Consider the following 16,585-nt stretch of genomic DNA (forward strand, 5'->3'; position numbering starts at 1 on the left):
AATGGTTTTATAAACAAAAAATGCTTAGTTTTTTGCTATCTTATGATGATAGTGCTTCACATCATATATTGGGAAAAGTTAATATGTCGCGGCAATCAGGCCCGAGGTAATATGCAAGGTTTCTCGGTAGTCACGATGTTATGTCTTTCCTTTGCACTCAGCCTTTTTTGGCTTACCAAGTCGAATTAAAAATCCGTCATGTTACCAGAATTGAAAAAATGTCAAGCTCACACGACCAGTTTTAATTGTACATGCCAAACTTTGAGAAAAACCCCACCATAAACCCAACCTGTAAACCATGCCCTCCACACATTTTGAGAGTCCCAAGATGGCACCCGGTGTCGTCACAAAATCGACATACCAGTCAATGTGTATGCGCTGTCCAGTCTTTTTTTTTTTTTTTGATCAGTGGTTTTCTGAACAATAAAGTACCTACCTAGCACAGTGAGCCCAATGACGCCGATATTGCGCCCCCCTCTGTCCGGGAGGTTGTTCACCAGACACTGGTAGGTGCCAGTGTCTGACAGTTGGGTGTTGTTGATGAAGATGGAGGCACTTGTACTTGGCATGGTAGACACGAAGCCCACACGGCCATTGAGGTGATTTGCGAGGCTGAACACCTGGCCGCCCTGGTAGATTATCACCTGGATTGGCACATCGGAGAAAGGAGAAGGAGCCCCCACCGAAAAGGTGAGTGTGGGTGAGGTCAAGAAATCAAATTAAAGACATTGATGGGACTCGAAGCAGGAATGACCAACTCGAACAAAGAATCATTAACCCCAGTTAAAGGATGAAAAAGGAATACTAAAAATTCCTGGGCTTGCTCTACACTGTTAGTATGATGTTTAACTGGCTCATTGTATTATTGCATATCCCCAACAAACTATTAAATATGATCATTTAATATTTTGGTACAGATTTTAGCCAGAATGGCGGCACGATGGACGAAGATGCATGGTAGGTTAATTGAAGACAAAATTTTCCCACAGGTGTGAATGTGTTGGTGTAGATGTGCCCTGTGATTGGCTGGTAACCAGTTCAGGATGTACCCCGCCTCTCGCCCAGAATCAGCTGGCATAGGCTCCGGTACGCCCATGACACTGGTAAGGATAAATTGTTTAGAAATTGGATGGATTTTTAGCAAGAATCATGGATGTGGAGCACATTACTTGATTCGCGGGCCAGATCTGGCTCCAGGGCCTTGAGTTTGTCACTTGTGCTCAATTTTACTAAAAACCCAATTTATTATATCCACCTCTTTCCTCTTCTTTTCAAATATCCGTCAATTCCATTTTCTTTTCCATATGGCTGGGGGGAAATGCTTCATGTGAGAAAGAAATGTTTTATATTTTTCTGGAGAAAAATAACCTCAACTCTCGTGAAAAAAATAAAAGAAATCAAATTTGAACAAGATAAGATGAAAAGCATTCACTTAATGGCATCCGTAATTGAAAACAGTGGACTTCAGACCTATCAACTGCAATCTGTTGCACGGAACAGTCGCTGGTGTTCACATCCAGTTAAAGGTTGAAATATTATTCCCGCGGGTCAAAATGTAATAATGTTAAATAATAATAATAAAACAATCTGCTTTTAAAATCCCCGCTCTGATTTGAAACCGTCACCGAACAGCTCGTTTGCACGACCGAGCCGAGCCCATGCAAAACAGCTCTCACCCCTCAGCTGGGCCTTCACAAAAGATGAAGAGGACGCACACAAACACAAGGTTAGCGCACATGCGCACATCGACCCGCACGCGGAGGGGAATCAGAGGGGCCTTTCACTTGCCTCAAAAGACTTCTCATTGAACTGTTCAAAGACGAAGCCGGGGAAACAACCAGCTTCAGCGTGTGCGTACGTGTCTGTGAGCGCGACAGCGATAGTTTGGATGAAAGTGTGTGTGTGTGTCTATGTCTACTGTCCTCCACAGTGCTGCTTAACGGTTGTAAATTGCGCGGCTGCAATTTCCTGAGTGCAGGGCGCTCGCTTTGTCCTCTTACGTGCAGATGAATAGGCAGCTCCTCAGCTGTGATGAGCGCCTGCAACTTCATCTCCTCCATGTCTGCGTGGTTCGGCATGTCAGTGTGCATTCACTCACGACTGTATCGCGATGTATCTCGCGGTGGCTCTGGCAACGTAACTGTCCTGTGTTTTTGGACCAGCGTCGGTGGTCGAGTCTTTTTCGCTGGCTGTTTTGGCACCGACGCAATGTCGTTTCATACTCTGATGACCTCACAATGATGCTCGCTGAAAATGATCCAAACAATTGACCTCACGGTTCGTCATTCAGTTTGGGTGTGCATGAATGAGCAGAGCATGATCAAATAAAAAAGTGACTATTTTGGATGTGTTTAAGCACATTCTCAAGAGATACTTTTCATTGACGTCACGCCGACCACGTGTTTTTGTTTACGACGCCATTTTAGAAGGCAAGATCGTGTCTACATAGCATGGCTAGGATGCAATAAGTGTATAGAGAAATGTTTTAACGATGGTTACCGTTTGATCTTTTATCTTGAAAGTCCTTAAACAAAGGAGCACTGTAACCAGAGGCGATTGAGGCACTTGTGCTGGAGTGAGGAATAAAGAAAGAAGCCACATGTGAAACTCAAGAGCAAGTAGCGTCTCGTTATTATTAGATTGAGCTTTAGTACTTCTCGTACATAGCAAGTGTGGTGCGATTGTGACTCTGTCGACGTCAGCGGGGCGCGACAAGACAGGACGATAAGAAGTGAGCTAGAGAGGTTGGGGGGAGGAGTGAAATAAATATCACCCACGTTAAAAAGTACAGTTGGACTCATATCTACGTTGTTCAACAACACGACAGCAAGATTATAATATGGTGTCAGAGTGACAGTAGTATGACTACAGACTCAGGGGAAAAAAAACAAAAAAAAAACCAAAGACAAGAAGGAGGCGTTCGGTGTACCAACTCATGCAATTTACCATATGCGTGGTGGAGATTTAAGGAACACGCAGAACTCATGTTCACGGGACCACTTAAAAAGAGAAAAGTGCAGTTTCCTCCTGCTGTGGAAGGACGGGATGTCAATAATACTTGGACACTGACCGAAGATAAGTTGCTAAAAACCTATTACAAAAAATTCTCTGATTACCTCACTCTGAAAGCAAACCCTGTATTGTTAAATAGAAGTTTCACGAGAAGGCACAAGGTAACTATGAGTCATGTGAACACTTTGTGAAAGAACTCAAGCTGTTGGTTAAAGACTGTAACTACACAGACAGCCATGAGAGGGTCAGAGACCGCATACTTTTTGCTACCAACTTACAGAGTGTGCGTGAAAAGTTACTCAGCCAGGGGCCGGAGCACACGTTCGAAAAAAGAGATCGGCATAGCCCGCTCCCATGAGTTAGCAAAAGTGGAGCTAAAGGCTATAGCTAGCGACAGCCACGAGGTTCACATTATCCACTGCAAAGCTAGAAAGCAAAGTTTCACTGCGGGTGGTAGTAGGCATAATCATAGCCCAAAGATCTCCGTAAACATATGTAAAAAGTGTGAAGGATACAACAGCAATAGGTAAACAATGGCTGAAGTGTCAGACCACTTTTTCTGTCTGTTCTTACAACCATAAGCCACACAATGAAATACCATGAACAAAAGGCCATAAGACGCTTATAAGGAAGCCAATATTCACAAAAAGATCCCGAAAAAAACACGAGTTGTGTTGTAGGTTTGCCGTCCAGTGAGCGTCGTAAACAAAAGTCATGTGACTCATGACGTCACTTGCAAAGTATCTATTGAGCCTTCATACCTTCATTGTTTTTTTTAATCAGCAGTGGGTAAAAATGAATTTAATTACTTATTGCAAATGCTGGCAATCATCAGCACAATACATTATAGTGAGTCTGTTGATCACATGTACTTACTGTATGTGCCTAAATCACCTCTCCCGCGTGACCTGCTGGGCTTGGCCACTGAGTGCTGACGGAAAAGAGGTCAGCGCAAGCATTCAGATGACGGACAGAGCAAAGAAATACGCTGGCCCGAGTCTGGACGTGCCCGCTGCCAGTCTAACTAACAGTAAACCTCAGCTCCGTCCTTGCTTACCTAAAGTCTTATCTTGCACGTGTTGTAAAAACAGCACTAACTGGTTATTTTCTGATGACGATAGCCTACTTTTGAGAAACCCAAAGGACCTTTTGGCCGTGAACACAAAAGATACAGCTACCGCCTAAATAAAGCCTGAATAAACCTCTAAACCCCCCCCCCCCACAAGCCTCCCTTCAATTTTCTAACCATAAGCCGCTACTGTTATCTCTCTCTATCCTCTGAGACATGACGACAATATGGGCCCTCACCCACTTTAAACTGCAGGTTTGTCATATGTTGCTCCTTTTTTATTGTCAAGCACAATTTCACAGCATACGGTGTGCAGACAAAGGATCGGGCACCGCAGAAGTTTTATTTCTGAAAAGAAAGTCAACTTTAATTTACTTGGATCATAAAAAAAAAACTATGAGAACCTGAATTTCTCTATCAATTGGTCATCAATTGAGATTTGATCTTCATCTAAGTCACAACAAAAGGCAAATACTGTAGGTACAGTGTTGCTACACTCTCCCCAGGAGATGTCGTCCCATAAAGATGGCGGCAACACACAATGCTGAATGAGGTGAATCAGAATCCTCGCGCGTTGGGCACCTTCCAAAATCTTTGGCACATGCAAACATTTATGGTAATAAATCTACAGTAAGTAAAAAATGAAATAAGAGTAGAGGTTATTGGAGGACATCATTGCAGAGAAAAATGATCGATAGTGTTGTTTTGAAGTTGGTCAACGTTCACCTGGATGTTCTAGCATTATTTGTGAATATTTTATGGACAGAAAGAACTGAAGTTGAGCTGTTTGAAGGGACATACAACAATCAACCATCAAAAGCACATCCGAACTCTGAAGAGGCGGTAATGTTTTGGGACTGCTTTCCTACCTCAGGGCCTGGACACATCGCTATCTTTGATGGAAAAAGGAATTACAAAGTTGAGTAGATCAAGACCATCTTTCTGTCAACTGAACCTTCGTAGATGTGTGATGCAACAGGACAATATGCCAAAGGACAGAAGTAAATCAACAAATTAATAGCAGTAACAGAAGAAAATACGCCTTCTGGAGTGTTACAGTCCCGACTTTAACCACATTGAGATGCTGTGGCATGACATTAAAACCACCAGTTACACCAGATATCCATTCCTTTAAAAACATATTCTACTTCTGAGCTGGCATCTATGACAATGGCACCTACTATATGGTACTTAAAACTGATTACTGCATTGTATAGTATTTGGACTCTAAAGGGCTCCACAGATTACTTGGGTATAGGAAGTTGAAGGGTTGAGAAAACTGTGAATATCTATTCTATCGATTGTCTATTGTTGTGACTTGACTAAAGATCAGAACACATTATGACCAATTTAGGCAGAAATCCAGGCTGTCGGAAAAAAGGTTAACAACTTTCATATCGGAGTAAATATGTGGCACCGGGATTTGAATTAAAAATGCTGTAAAATTCACATTGTTATTTCAAAGTGATCACATTTTCAATAGCTGTATTTCAGTTGAACTTTTCAATGTTAAATTTGCCATATATAAAAATTCAACAATAAAAATTCAAACGCAATATTTTCAGTTTCCTGAGATTCAACTGGCTACAATTCGCTGTCTAATATTCACCATCTGTGCCACCAGGCAGGGTTACTTCAGGTCAGAACCAAACAGCCAGCCAATCCAGTTACGCTTTCTTAGTATGTGATGTCACGTGACTAAGAAAGCGTAACTGCGATTGGCTGGCTGGCTGGTTCTGACCTGAAGTAACCCTGCCTTCTTAACACTGAATTTAGACGGTGAATTTCAGAGACCAAATTGTAGCCAGTTGAATCTCAGGAGACTGAAAATATTGTGTTTGAATTTTAAAGGTTGAATTTTTTTATATGGTGAATTTGTTAACTTTGAAAAGTTCAACTTAAATACAGCTATTGAAAATGTGATCACTTTGAAATAATGTGAATTTTACAACACTCCCCACACAGAAATGTGCAATAAACAATATTTATGTCAAACAAATGCAGACAAACAAGTTTATTGACAATTCAATAGCAATAGTATCACATATTCAGGAATAAAGGCTCAATTTGATATTTTTTGTTGTCGTTGTCATCCTTTTAAGCCCATTCACCATCCATTGTGTACCAATTACATCTTCAAATGCGGGATGTGCTCCAACATTTTCTAGTGCTAGAGCACCCTTTTGATTGTGGTTTGTCTAAGTATTATGCAGCCCCGGTCCAGAGGGGACTGCAATTAAAATAATCCTGTAGTATTGATCCCAAGTGGGGGAATTCAATTGTCACGTTTTTACAATGCTTATGCCATAGATTCATCCTCTGATGGATTGTAAAATTCGGATGAGGATCAGAATGTGATCATCTGAAATACGTTGACAGATGTTCTCTATTACAGATTAACATCTTTTTTTTTTTGCACCACAGATTATCGCTGACCTCAATATAACCAGAGCATCGGTTCACTTCAAATTGCACAATTGTACTTTTCTGGGCCTGATATTTTAACAGCTGCTAAAAATATCCTTGCAACACTCTTAACTTTATTGACGCACGAACTGGTGTAATTAACGCGTAATGTCTACGCAGAAGCAACTCACACTTCACATATTTTAATGAAGATGTGTCACACATCAGTGTCGTGTCTGGAATTAATTGAGGTGCTAATGTACGCACACACAAACCTTTTTTTATTGACGTAACATTCATATTGAACCTAGCCAGGACACAGTTGTGACAGAGGAATGTTAACGATAAACTAGCAAGGTTTGGGCCAAATTGAATGACGGCTAAATTATTTGAAGAGTCGTAAATGGATAATGTGTTCTCTACGTTTTTATTCTTTGTGTCGACACAAGCGAGGATAAGGACAATTTCGGGAAAGGCCCAAAACGTTGGCTAAAAAGTCAATTGATCATTATCAGATGAATTAATGAATCAAACTAAATATCCATACTTTCCAATGTCTCATTTTCACAAAGGTCTTTTGGAGAAAAGATTCCACACATTATGCAAGAGGCCCTCAAGTGGTCGCAAGCCAGCCCGAACAACGCTTCGACAAATCAATCCGGAGATCAAATTCAAAAATAGAATATAATGTGGAGTCAGCATTGTAGGCCCGTGGCAACAAAATCGCACAAACGCGCGACGGAATAAAAACTCACAACCTCAAGCAAAGCACACAAAAACTATTTATTAGTCCCAGCAAGCACAAAGCAGCCAAGTTCGCTGTGTGCGAGGAGCTGACGTTTGTGGCGCTTTTGCCACGTAAGAGAGCTCACAATAAGTAGCACTGTCGCTTTTTATCTGAACATGGTATTCAAATTTGAGAAGACCGAGCGCGAGCTGAGTGGTCCAGGAGCACTTTTTAGAGTGCCAACGCTGGCTGCGAGGGTGTGTAAGTGTACAGAGTTCTGTTCAGTAATTCTTAATGGCTTTTAGCATCAACTGTAATCATTTATGACATTCTCTTTCTCCAAAATGACCTTGTTCTAGCGCTGTCACCCCACCCCCCCACGCAAATTCACACAAAGAACTGAAAGAGCTCGTTTCTTCTTCTGTCCGTGCCATCGCGTGGGTCTTTTGTTTGCGACAACGTGCACTTAAAAAGTTGTTACGCCGTGTTTATACTTCTAAAGTTCGTGTTATTATGTAACGCAGAGTGAAGGTGCGGCGATGAGGACGCTCATCTTGCGGTACTCTGCATCTTGTCTCAGTTGGACGGCGGATGATATTAACATGAAGTCGTCGTGTTGACGACATTTTGATGAACATCGCGGTGACAACATAACCGCCTGACGTGGTGTATGCGGTTTTTGGTTGTATGAATTCATGGATCTGTTTTCACGTGTCTCTGGAGCACTCAGCGTTCATGTTTGTGTCGCTGCGTGTTGCGTGAAGCCGGTAAATATATATAAGCTATGCATGGATGCCTGCAGCTCTGTGCTCCGCTTTTGGACCAGCACCTTGTCTGAAGCTAGTTTGCACGTCGGCGTGTGTGTGTGTGTGTGTGTGTGTGTTGTGTGTGTGTGTGTGTGTGTGTGTGTGTGTGTGTGTGTGTGTGTGTGTGTGAACTTCTCCATGTAGCGAACAGCTGCTATATAGAGCCTGTCGTGGGTATGAGGTAATTAGTGCAGAAGATAATCATATTATTTGGACGGCCGACCAGCGGAGGTTCAAAGCGAGAGGAGGCAGGTGAGCTTGTAGGGCCTGCAGCTGCATGTTAAATAACTTCAAAATGAACCACAGAAGTCCTGAAAGGGGAAGGACAATTTAAGGTGAGGGTCAGAGAAGGTAGGTGAGAAAGAAAAAAAAAAAGAAAAGAAAAAGAAACACACACAAAGGTGACTTGAGGTGTGCCTTGTCTAGAAGGAAGCAAAGGAATTTAAACTAACACCACGACACAAACACCAAATTTATGCTTTGGTTTCAGTCTGTTTCTGCAAAATGAGCAAATGTTTAACTTTGCTCGACAGACTTTTCAAAAGCAAGGACACGCCCACTACCGCTACGTCTAATAAAAGCTAATGGCTACAACTCAGTTTCTAAGTTCTCCCCAAGGTGCGTTCAGATGCACCAAAAGAGGTTTTCTGTCAGCGCAAGTTTGGTTTTATTAAAATAGTCCACGCTTGAGCTTTGCACGAATGGTGGGTACACGTTTGCATATACAAATAATATATATATATATATATATATATATATATATATATATAAGTAAATGGCGGCACGACACTTTTTTTTTAAATTCATAGCAAATAAGAACATTATTTCCAAGAAATTACATTTTCCATGTTTACACTCCAAAAGGGACGTTAATACATGAACAACTGATCCAGGTGAATCTTTTGTAATTATTTTTCAGATCTTGGCATCCAATGCTAAGACATCAGTAAAGTCCGACAGAGTGAACAGGTGTCAAACTCAAGGCCCGGGGGCCAGATCAAACCCGCCACATTATTTCATGTGGCCTGCGAGGGCAAATAATCGGTGTCAAAATCCGTGATTCTTGTGAAAATATGTCCCAACATTTCAAATTGTTATATATCGTAAATGATAATGTTGAGATATTATCAGTATTTTTGTGATACCAAACATGAACAATTGTTGAAAAACCCATTGTGCTTGATTTCTGGTTCCAAAAACTAGTTCATAAATTTCGCGTGTAAATATGATGAGGCGATTCAGGTTTTTATGGTTTCACCATAACGGCCCTCTGAGGGAAATCGTAGCTACAATGTGACCCGCGACAAAAATGAGTTTGACACCCCTGTGATAGAGGAAAGAAAGAAAGAAAATCGGATAAAAATGCTATTTTGACGACATCATCTCTAAATCTGTGCATGATAAGATGATATTTTTGCCTGGAGGACTTCTAAGAAATTAACACATGCATCACATGCTCTGTGAGCGCAAATGTCTTTTCGCACGGCATGTTTCTTTTGGCACCAAGTTTCGATTTTGCTTCTCCCTGTGCTAATTTATTTCCTTTTGTTGAATTTGAGTGAAGATTTGTTGCGTGCGAATAGCGGTCAATGTCTCATGCGTGTAAGAAATGATTTCAGTCCTGGGCATGTTTTATGGCGTTCATGTGACTTAATTTTTACGAGTCACCGTAAAGATAGCAAATAATGATAAAAATCAGAACTGGCCATTTTTGACACAAATTGTGTTGCACGACTAAGAGATATGGACTTTAGAACTTTGAACGCGAGTCTAAATTATTCCAAAATGAACATTACGGCTGGCATATCTGCAATTCAACTGAGAACAGCCTTAAACAAGCTTTGCAATATATTAAAGACATCTTTGGATGACGCTAATCAATTTTCTCCAGTACAGCAGCAAAGTTTTATGTCTTGAAACGAATGTTATTAGATTGAGCGGTGGTCCTCAAAGTGTACAATAGACACACTTGAGAGTGCTCTTCTATGGAAGTAAATATTTGCCACCAGGATTTGAATTTGAAATGCCACAGAAAACAGGATTTGAATTTGAAATGTAAAATGATGACATTTTCCATAGTAGTATTTCAGTGTAACTTTTCAATGTTGACAATTCAACTGGCTACAATTCACTGTCTAAAAGAGAAAGCGTAACTGCGATTGGCTGAGTGTTCAGTTCTGACCTGAAGTAACCCTGCTTGGTGGCACAGACGGTGAATTTCAGACAGTGAATTGGAGCCAGTTGAATTGTTGACATTGAAAAGGTACACTGAAATACAACTATTGAAAATCACTTTACATTTCAAATTCAAATCCTGTTTTCTGTGGCATTTCAAATTCAAATCCTGGGGGCACATATTTCATATTTACTTCCATACTCTTCAGGCTCTATCTGAACACACCTTGTTTCAAAAGCAACATTAGGCTCACCTGTACCTGTTTTGACTGCAAAGCCGTCAAGATGAAAGCGGCCGTCCGTGTGAGGCACGTGCAGTGAGGTTATATTGGAAAGTGAGTTAGAATAATTGCGACTATTCCGCAGGCAGGCGGACTCTGTGTTCATTATTACATATTATTCTTAATTATATACATTTCACTTAAAAGACCAGCCCAAGTGCGGTTTGTGTGCAGAGCCAGTGAGGGCACCTGTTCTGGCTGGTTGGCATTGGACAGCGGGATCACCATCCAGATGATGTTGAGGTTGTTGAGCGCAGCGCTGGTGGTGAAGGAGCAAGGCAGGACGGCTGCTTGGCCTCGGGCTACCTGGATGCTGCTCTGCGACACCATCACATCCAACGCCTGTACGCTCACCGCTGCAAAGTGAGGAGGGGGGGGCACAAAGATTCTGATTTAAAAGGATATTATATACATCTATAGGTGTTTTTTTTTCTTTCATTAAAATCCAACATTCTGCTGCCAGTGATACAATCTGTTGTGTTGTTGTAATAACATATAAAGGAATAGGAATGTGTCGTCGTCGTCTTCTTCTTTTCCTTTCGGCTTGTCTCAATTAGGGGTTCGCCACAGCGTGTCTTCTTTTTCCAAAAGGAATAGGAATGTGTACACATTCATATTTCTTGCTTTTGATTATATTACAAGAGTACTAGCTTGATACTAGTAGTAGTTACATAGGATTATAAGAAAGTAGTGTGTAAATAGGTTTTCACTCTTCCTCTTCCTTTTTCGAATATGTATAAGTGAGTTTATGGTATTTGTTTAATTTTGTTTGATCGTGTCTTGCATTGTTGTTTTTTATTTATGTCGAAACAAAAAAATCAATCAGTTTGAACAATCAAATTATAAACTTTCCAAGAGTTTTCTCCAAAACATTGCTAGAAATGTTTCATTTGATACGCTCAAAGCTGTACACATTTCCAGTCGTTATCGGTTAACGCCCTCACCCCCCAAAAACAATGTGTGTGTCTGTGATTTAAAAACATGTTTAAATATAAGCTTGGTTTAGAAATCACATTTGTTTGTCTGTAAAGATGCAAAAGACAGTTGAACACAACCGGGAGGACAGTGGCGGGCAAACATGACTTTTGTCTTGTAAAGAAAGTACCACATTCTCACAAGCACATGACAGTCCAGCTGCTATTTAGTACTCATCTATAAATAACAGTCCATAAAAACAATTTTTCATTCCCCCCCATTCAAGATCCAGGTTACCTTTTAGATGATGATTTTGTGATACGATATGATTATATTGGCCAAACCTCCGTTCTGCTGCACTCCTAAAAATGTGCTGTGTAATACTCTTTATGTAATGCTTTCATTCCGTAATACCAAATGGAAAAATACCAACATAACTCAAACAGATCCTGTACAAGATATGTGTCTAATATTCTTCAACAGGATAAAAATGCTGGGTTGACACTGATGTACACACGCACAGTCAAATAAATACATTGCAACCATGACAAAATTAAAATAAACGGGCGTTGATATTGAGGTGGGGTATCAAAAAGCTTGTAAAACTAATGTTCACCCTTACTAAGCAAGACGCTGCGGATCTGGTTTGCTCATCCAGACGCACCTGCCGGATATCACAGACACACAAAGACAAATACTGTACGTACACGGACAACTTATTTTCTAGTTGGGCTAAAGAAATTATAGCCTAAACGAAGTTACATCCCCCTCGCCCCCAACAAACCATGTCCGAAACCCTCAATGACTTCATCTTCTCGAAAGATTGTGAGGGGGATGATGCCTCTGATAGAATTACGGCTAATTGATCACGTCCTGGTAATCCTCTTTGCTCGCGACCATGTCCGATGCCGATCTTGCTATTAGCGTGCGGGAGTTGAGCCAAACGAGCGAGCGCCGACCACTAAATATGGATCTGGTCTCCTTTGTGTTTTGTCTAGCTTACGAGGTACACGGCATTTTGTCACCGCCATCTCCTTGGGGACACCGAGCGTTTCCTCCGACTGCCTGTTGCTTTCTTAGTCTGGCTGCAACCTGCCGGCCTTCCCACGCTTCCTTTTTACTGTAATGACATGTTCTATACAGTCGCTTGTTGACTCGAGGGAGGACAGCTAAACCACTCAATGAAAAAAAAAGAAGTGTAAATTATTCAAGCTTTTATACTTCAAGATACTCCAGTCAAATGTCAGCCTCGCTGTGACTCCTTTGTACCAATCAATGGGCATATGGTAAGCCGACAAACAATGCCCTCATTACAGGTAATGAGTCGCCATTATGTCATATTGACTGGAAGGAACACACAAAGAAGGAAAAAGAAAAGAAAGGACACAGAAGGAGCACCTACCGGTTAAAAAAAAAAAAAAAAAAAAACTCTTCCCCCAAGGCAGCAAGCGCTGAAGCTTACAATAGCTAAAGGGCTCATTTGAAAAATTTAGAAAACCTGTTCTTTTGGTAAGCTTGCCCAAGAACCCACACAGAGAAGCAAAAAAAAAAAACAAAAAAACAACAACACAAAAGAAAGAAAACATACGCATTTATGGTTCCATGACATAACTTTCACAACATACTGAGAAATGATGATGTGATTTTCATGATGAGCTCCACTTTTACGCTGCAACAAACCACTCGTGAGTGTGCCAGTTGTGACCTTTTGGGGACGCAAGACTCAGCAAGGATGACAAAGAGCTTGACTACAGTATTACTCGGCATTGCCTCATGAATGTGCGCGCTGCTTATTAAGGCTGCCGGTTCTTCTCCTCTTTCTCAATAAATAACCACTATCACAGAAAGTTTTGGGACTGTTTCGGGGGGTGGTTTCTGAAATGGGCGACACGGGCAGGCGGCATTCTCTTGGGGGGTAGCACTCCGGCGATCTGAATTTAGTCTGTCTCATATACACGGCCAGTTATACATCTATGATCATCCATCCATTTTCTCTGCCGCTTATCCTCACGAGGGTCACAGGGAGTGCTGGAGCCTATCCCAGGTGTCAATGGGCAGGAGGCGGGGTCCATCCTGAACTGGTTGCCAGCCAATCGCAGGGCACATAGAGACAAACTACCGCCACACTCACAATCACACCTACGGGCAATTTAGAGTGTCCAATTAATGTTGTATGTTTTTGGGATGTGGGAGGAAACCGGAGTGCCCAGAAAAAAATCTCGCAGGCACGGGGAGAACATGCAAACTCCACACAGGCGGGGCTGGGATGGATCGCAGGTCCTCAGAACTGTGAGGCCAACGCTTTACCAGCTGAGCCACCGTGCCGCCCATCTATGATCATTGAGATCAAAACAAAGCGTCAGACGTGGACATCAGTTATTAAATGCCTTAATGCTGACGACTTCAAAATATGTTTTAACAAAACATTTGTGAAACATAGGTTGAACTCATCTTCATTGGTTGAAAGTCAGTGGAAGACAAAGCAGAAGAGAACATTTGTGTTTCCAGGGATATTGAAAGCATCACCGCAGGCACCGAAACAGCCTTTGAGGAGTGAAGGGATAAACAACAGCGAAGCTCTGTTGGCGAGCGCAATGTTTCTCATTCAGGAATGTCTAAAGGGCTTTTGGTTAATGCATGAGCAAGTACAACACCGCAGAGAAGGCAATACTGTAATTGTGTACAACATGTAGTACTTCCTATCTACTGTGTGGGTTCCATACTAGAAATCCCCCCGCAATCCATGCAATCCATGAAGTAGTATGCAATGATATCGTCTTATTCATGCAAATTTGAAAGTTTCATGTGTGCACTTTAGTGAAGTGCGGGTATTTATTTGTTGACATACCGTTGTTTTGTTTTTAGATATTTCACTCTGATGTTATATAATTTATTTCGATTTCAAACCGATCTGACACAATCTGAGGCAGCAGGTTGGCCAGTCCATTTAGGAAAGTAGAGGGCATATCAGCAGCGAACACAAGAACTTTATGCAAGCTACTCGTAACTGCTTTTGTCAATATGTGATCAACTTGTCACATTTCTTTTGAAGGTCATCACTCATCTTCCTCCAGATTTTACAGTAGCATCCGCATAACGAATCGGAAAGCTCACAGTTGGCCATTTTCATGCATGATAACCATCCCTCCTTCCAAGTGCATTTCTTGGTTGGAGCGTGAGACCTCCACAGACGTGGGAGGGAAAAGAGTCTGGGAGCAACGAGAGATCGAGCGTAAAAACGCATTTATCTCCTGCTCGGAGGGGGTAACAGTTGGCCACGCCGATCCCGTTTCAACTTCAATCTGCACTCTTTTAAAATTGTTGCACTCAACTGCCAAATCACTTTCATGTCTTTATTGCGCGTCATCGGGCAGATGTATATACGATATGTTTCCAACCGGTATTTGTTCTCTGCACCTGTGGCTGAGCACAAACAACGGCCTCCGTCCCCGGTGGTTGATGGCGAGTTGTATTTGTGTCGCTGTCAGCGCCTATGATGTAATACATCATGCAAACCAACGGGCGAGCGAAAGAAATCTGTGCGAAACTCAGGTGTGGTACATTTGTGTACCCAGCTGCTTGATGGCAATTCGTCGCTTGATGACGGAAAAACAGGTCACATGCAAACTTCCTTTTCCTTCCTCAGTGAGTCTTTACTAAATGTATACCATTTTCAGAACTCCCTTGGGTGAAAAGTATTTAGCATATATAACACACTTGTTTTGATATACTGTATTCTGTTGCGTTGCATAAAATTACACTTGACTGACGTAGGCACATCCCCAGAGGCTGGAAGGGATGAAAGAGTCCTTCTACCATTCCAAAGCAATTTTGTTGTGCAGCAGGATAGTTTGGCAGGGAGAATTTACCGCAAATATAGAGATTTTTAGTTTAGGTTTCAGTATTTTTTTTTTTTTTCATGAAAAAAAAAAAATCTATTTAAGTATGTCAAATGTGCCTTTCTTGCAGCGTGTTTCTACTTTTGATGGGAGGCCAGCGCTGAGGGTGTAGAAGCACGTACACGGTGACGCTCGACTTTCCATTTTTCATCAACATGATGCCATAAAGAACTCAATTTTTTATCAAATGTCCTACTAAATAGTAATGTGAATTATGAGCAATGCACAACTGCTGGATGGCAAGGTGTAAGAAAATGAGCTCTGGGAGTTCATTGTTCATTCATGTGAATGAAAGCATGCATGCCCCCCCCCCACTCCCCTCCCCCTTCTTGTTGTGTTTTAAACCCACAGAGAAACAAATCTCTTTGCAACATTGAATCAATTAAACAGATACAAAAATGAACAGAAAGGATTTGATCAATAATGCAGCAAAATAAAAACTGCCAGACACTCTAAAAAGTGTTGGGGACCAGCCCGTTTATAAAACATTGTGAGTTATGAGACCACAAAAAAGTTGTCATTCCAATTTGACAACGCAAATGTCGGGCGTGTAGTGCTCTGAACACAAATTAAAGTACTTCTCAACTGTCACGCAATAAATACCCAGTTGTAAAAAAAACTCAACCAAATCAGAGACTAGAAATGAAGATAACATGGTGCAAATTTTTCAAATATTATGGGAAAAGCAAGGACTGTCCCAAAGTTAAAACCTCCGAGTGGGATAACTAAATTGTCTCTTTTATCTGTAGAACTCGATTCTCTTTGCGGAGGGATTTAAGGATTGTCTCCACTACCCCCCATGCACACACCCCGCCCCCGCCCCTGGAACCCAACCTATGATGTCAGGCAAGGGTCTGCCAATGATTTGCTCCCATGACTTTGCCCATTTACATCCATTTCTTTGCTTTCCTCTGATCTCCTGGTGCCGCACGTCACCCTCCTCAGCCCGCCCGCCAAAAATTGCCCGGCGCCGCGGTTTGAAAATTCTCTTGCTCATCCTTCCTCTCATCCCCGCTGCCCCGCCCCTCCTCGCTGACCTATTAGCCACATCCCCAACCGCCTAACAGGACTCACTTGACTAGCCTTCACACTCTAGTCTCCCGCAGCATACAATGAAAAATAATTCACGGATTAAGATGAAAGATCTTAGTGTGGTAATTAAAGTAATCTCTAGCTCGAGACACTTCAAGTTACTTCTTGAACTTGAAGTTACTTTGTAGGGTCTGACAAGAAACGATTCAAGAGAATCAATCACTCCATAGCAGCCTTTTATGACTTTACTTGTGGTGTTTGGT

At 41.7% G+C, this 16,585-nt stretch overlaps 1 protein-coding gene across 5 annotated transcripts in view; it reads right to left on the minus strand.

Moving 5' to 3' along the window:
- The window catches only part of igsf11 (immunoglobulin superfamily member 11), a 93,083-nt gene that overhangs the window by 8,928 nt on the left and 67,570 nt on the right, over positions 1–16,585 (minus strand). For all 5 annotated transcript variants that reach the window (XM_061827548.1, XM_061827547.1, XM_061827551.1 and 2 more), the window contains 2 exons: positions 10,666–10,832; positions 437–644 (listed from right to left, as the gene is read on the minus strand). In XM_061827548.1, the coding sequence (XP_061683532.1) occupies positions 437–644; positions 10,666–10,832 (375 nt within the window). The remainder of the gene's footprint in view (positions 1–436; positions 645–10,665; positions 10,833–16,585) is intronic.

The sequence above is a fragment of the Syngnathoides biaculeatus genome, chromosome 8 (genome assembly GCF_019802595.1).
Source record: "Syngnathoides biaculeatus isolate LvHL_M chromosome 8, ASM1980259v1, whole genome shotgun sequence".
Taxonomy (NCBI): Eukaryota; Metazoa; Chordata; class Actinopteri; order Syngnathiformes; family Syngnathidae; genus Syngnathoides; species Syngnathoides biaculeatus.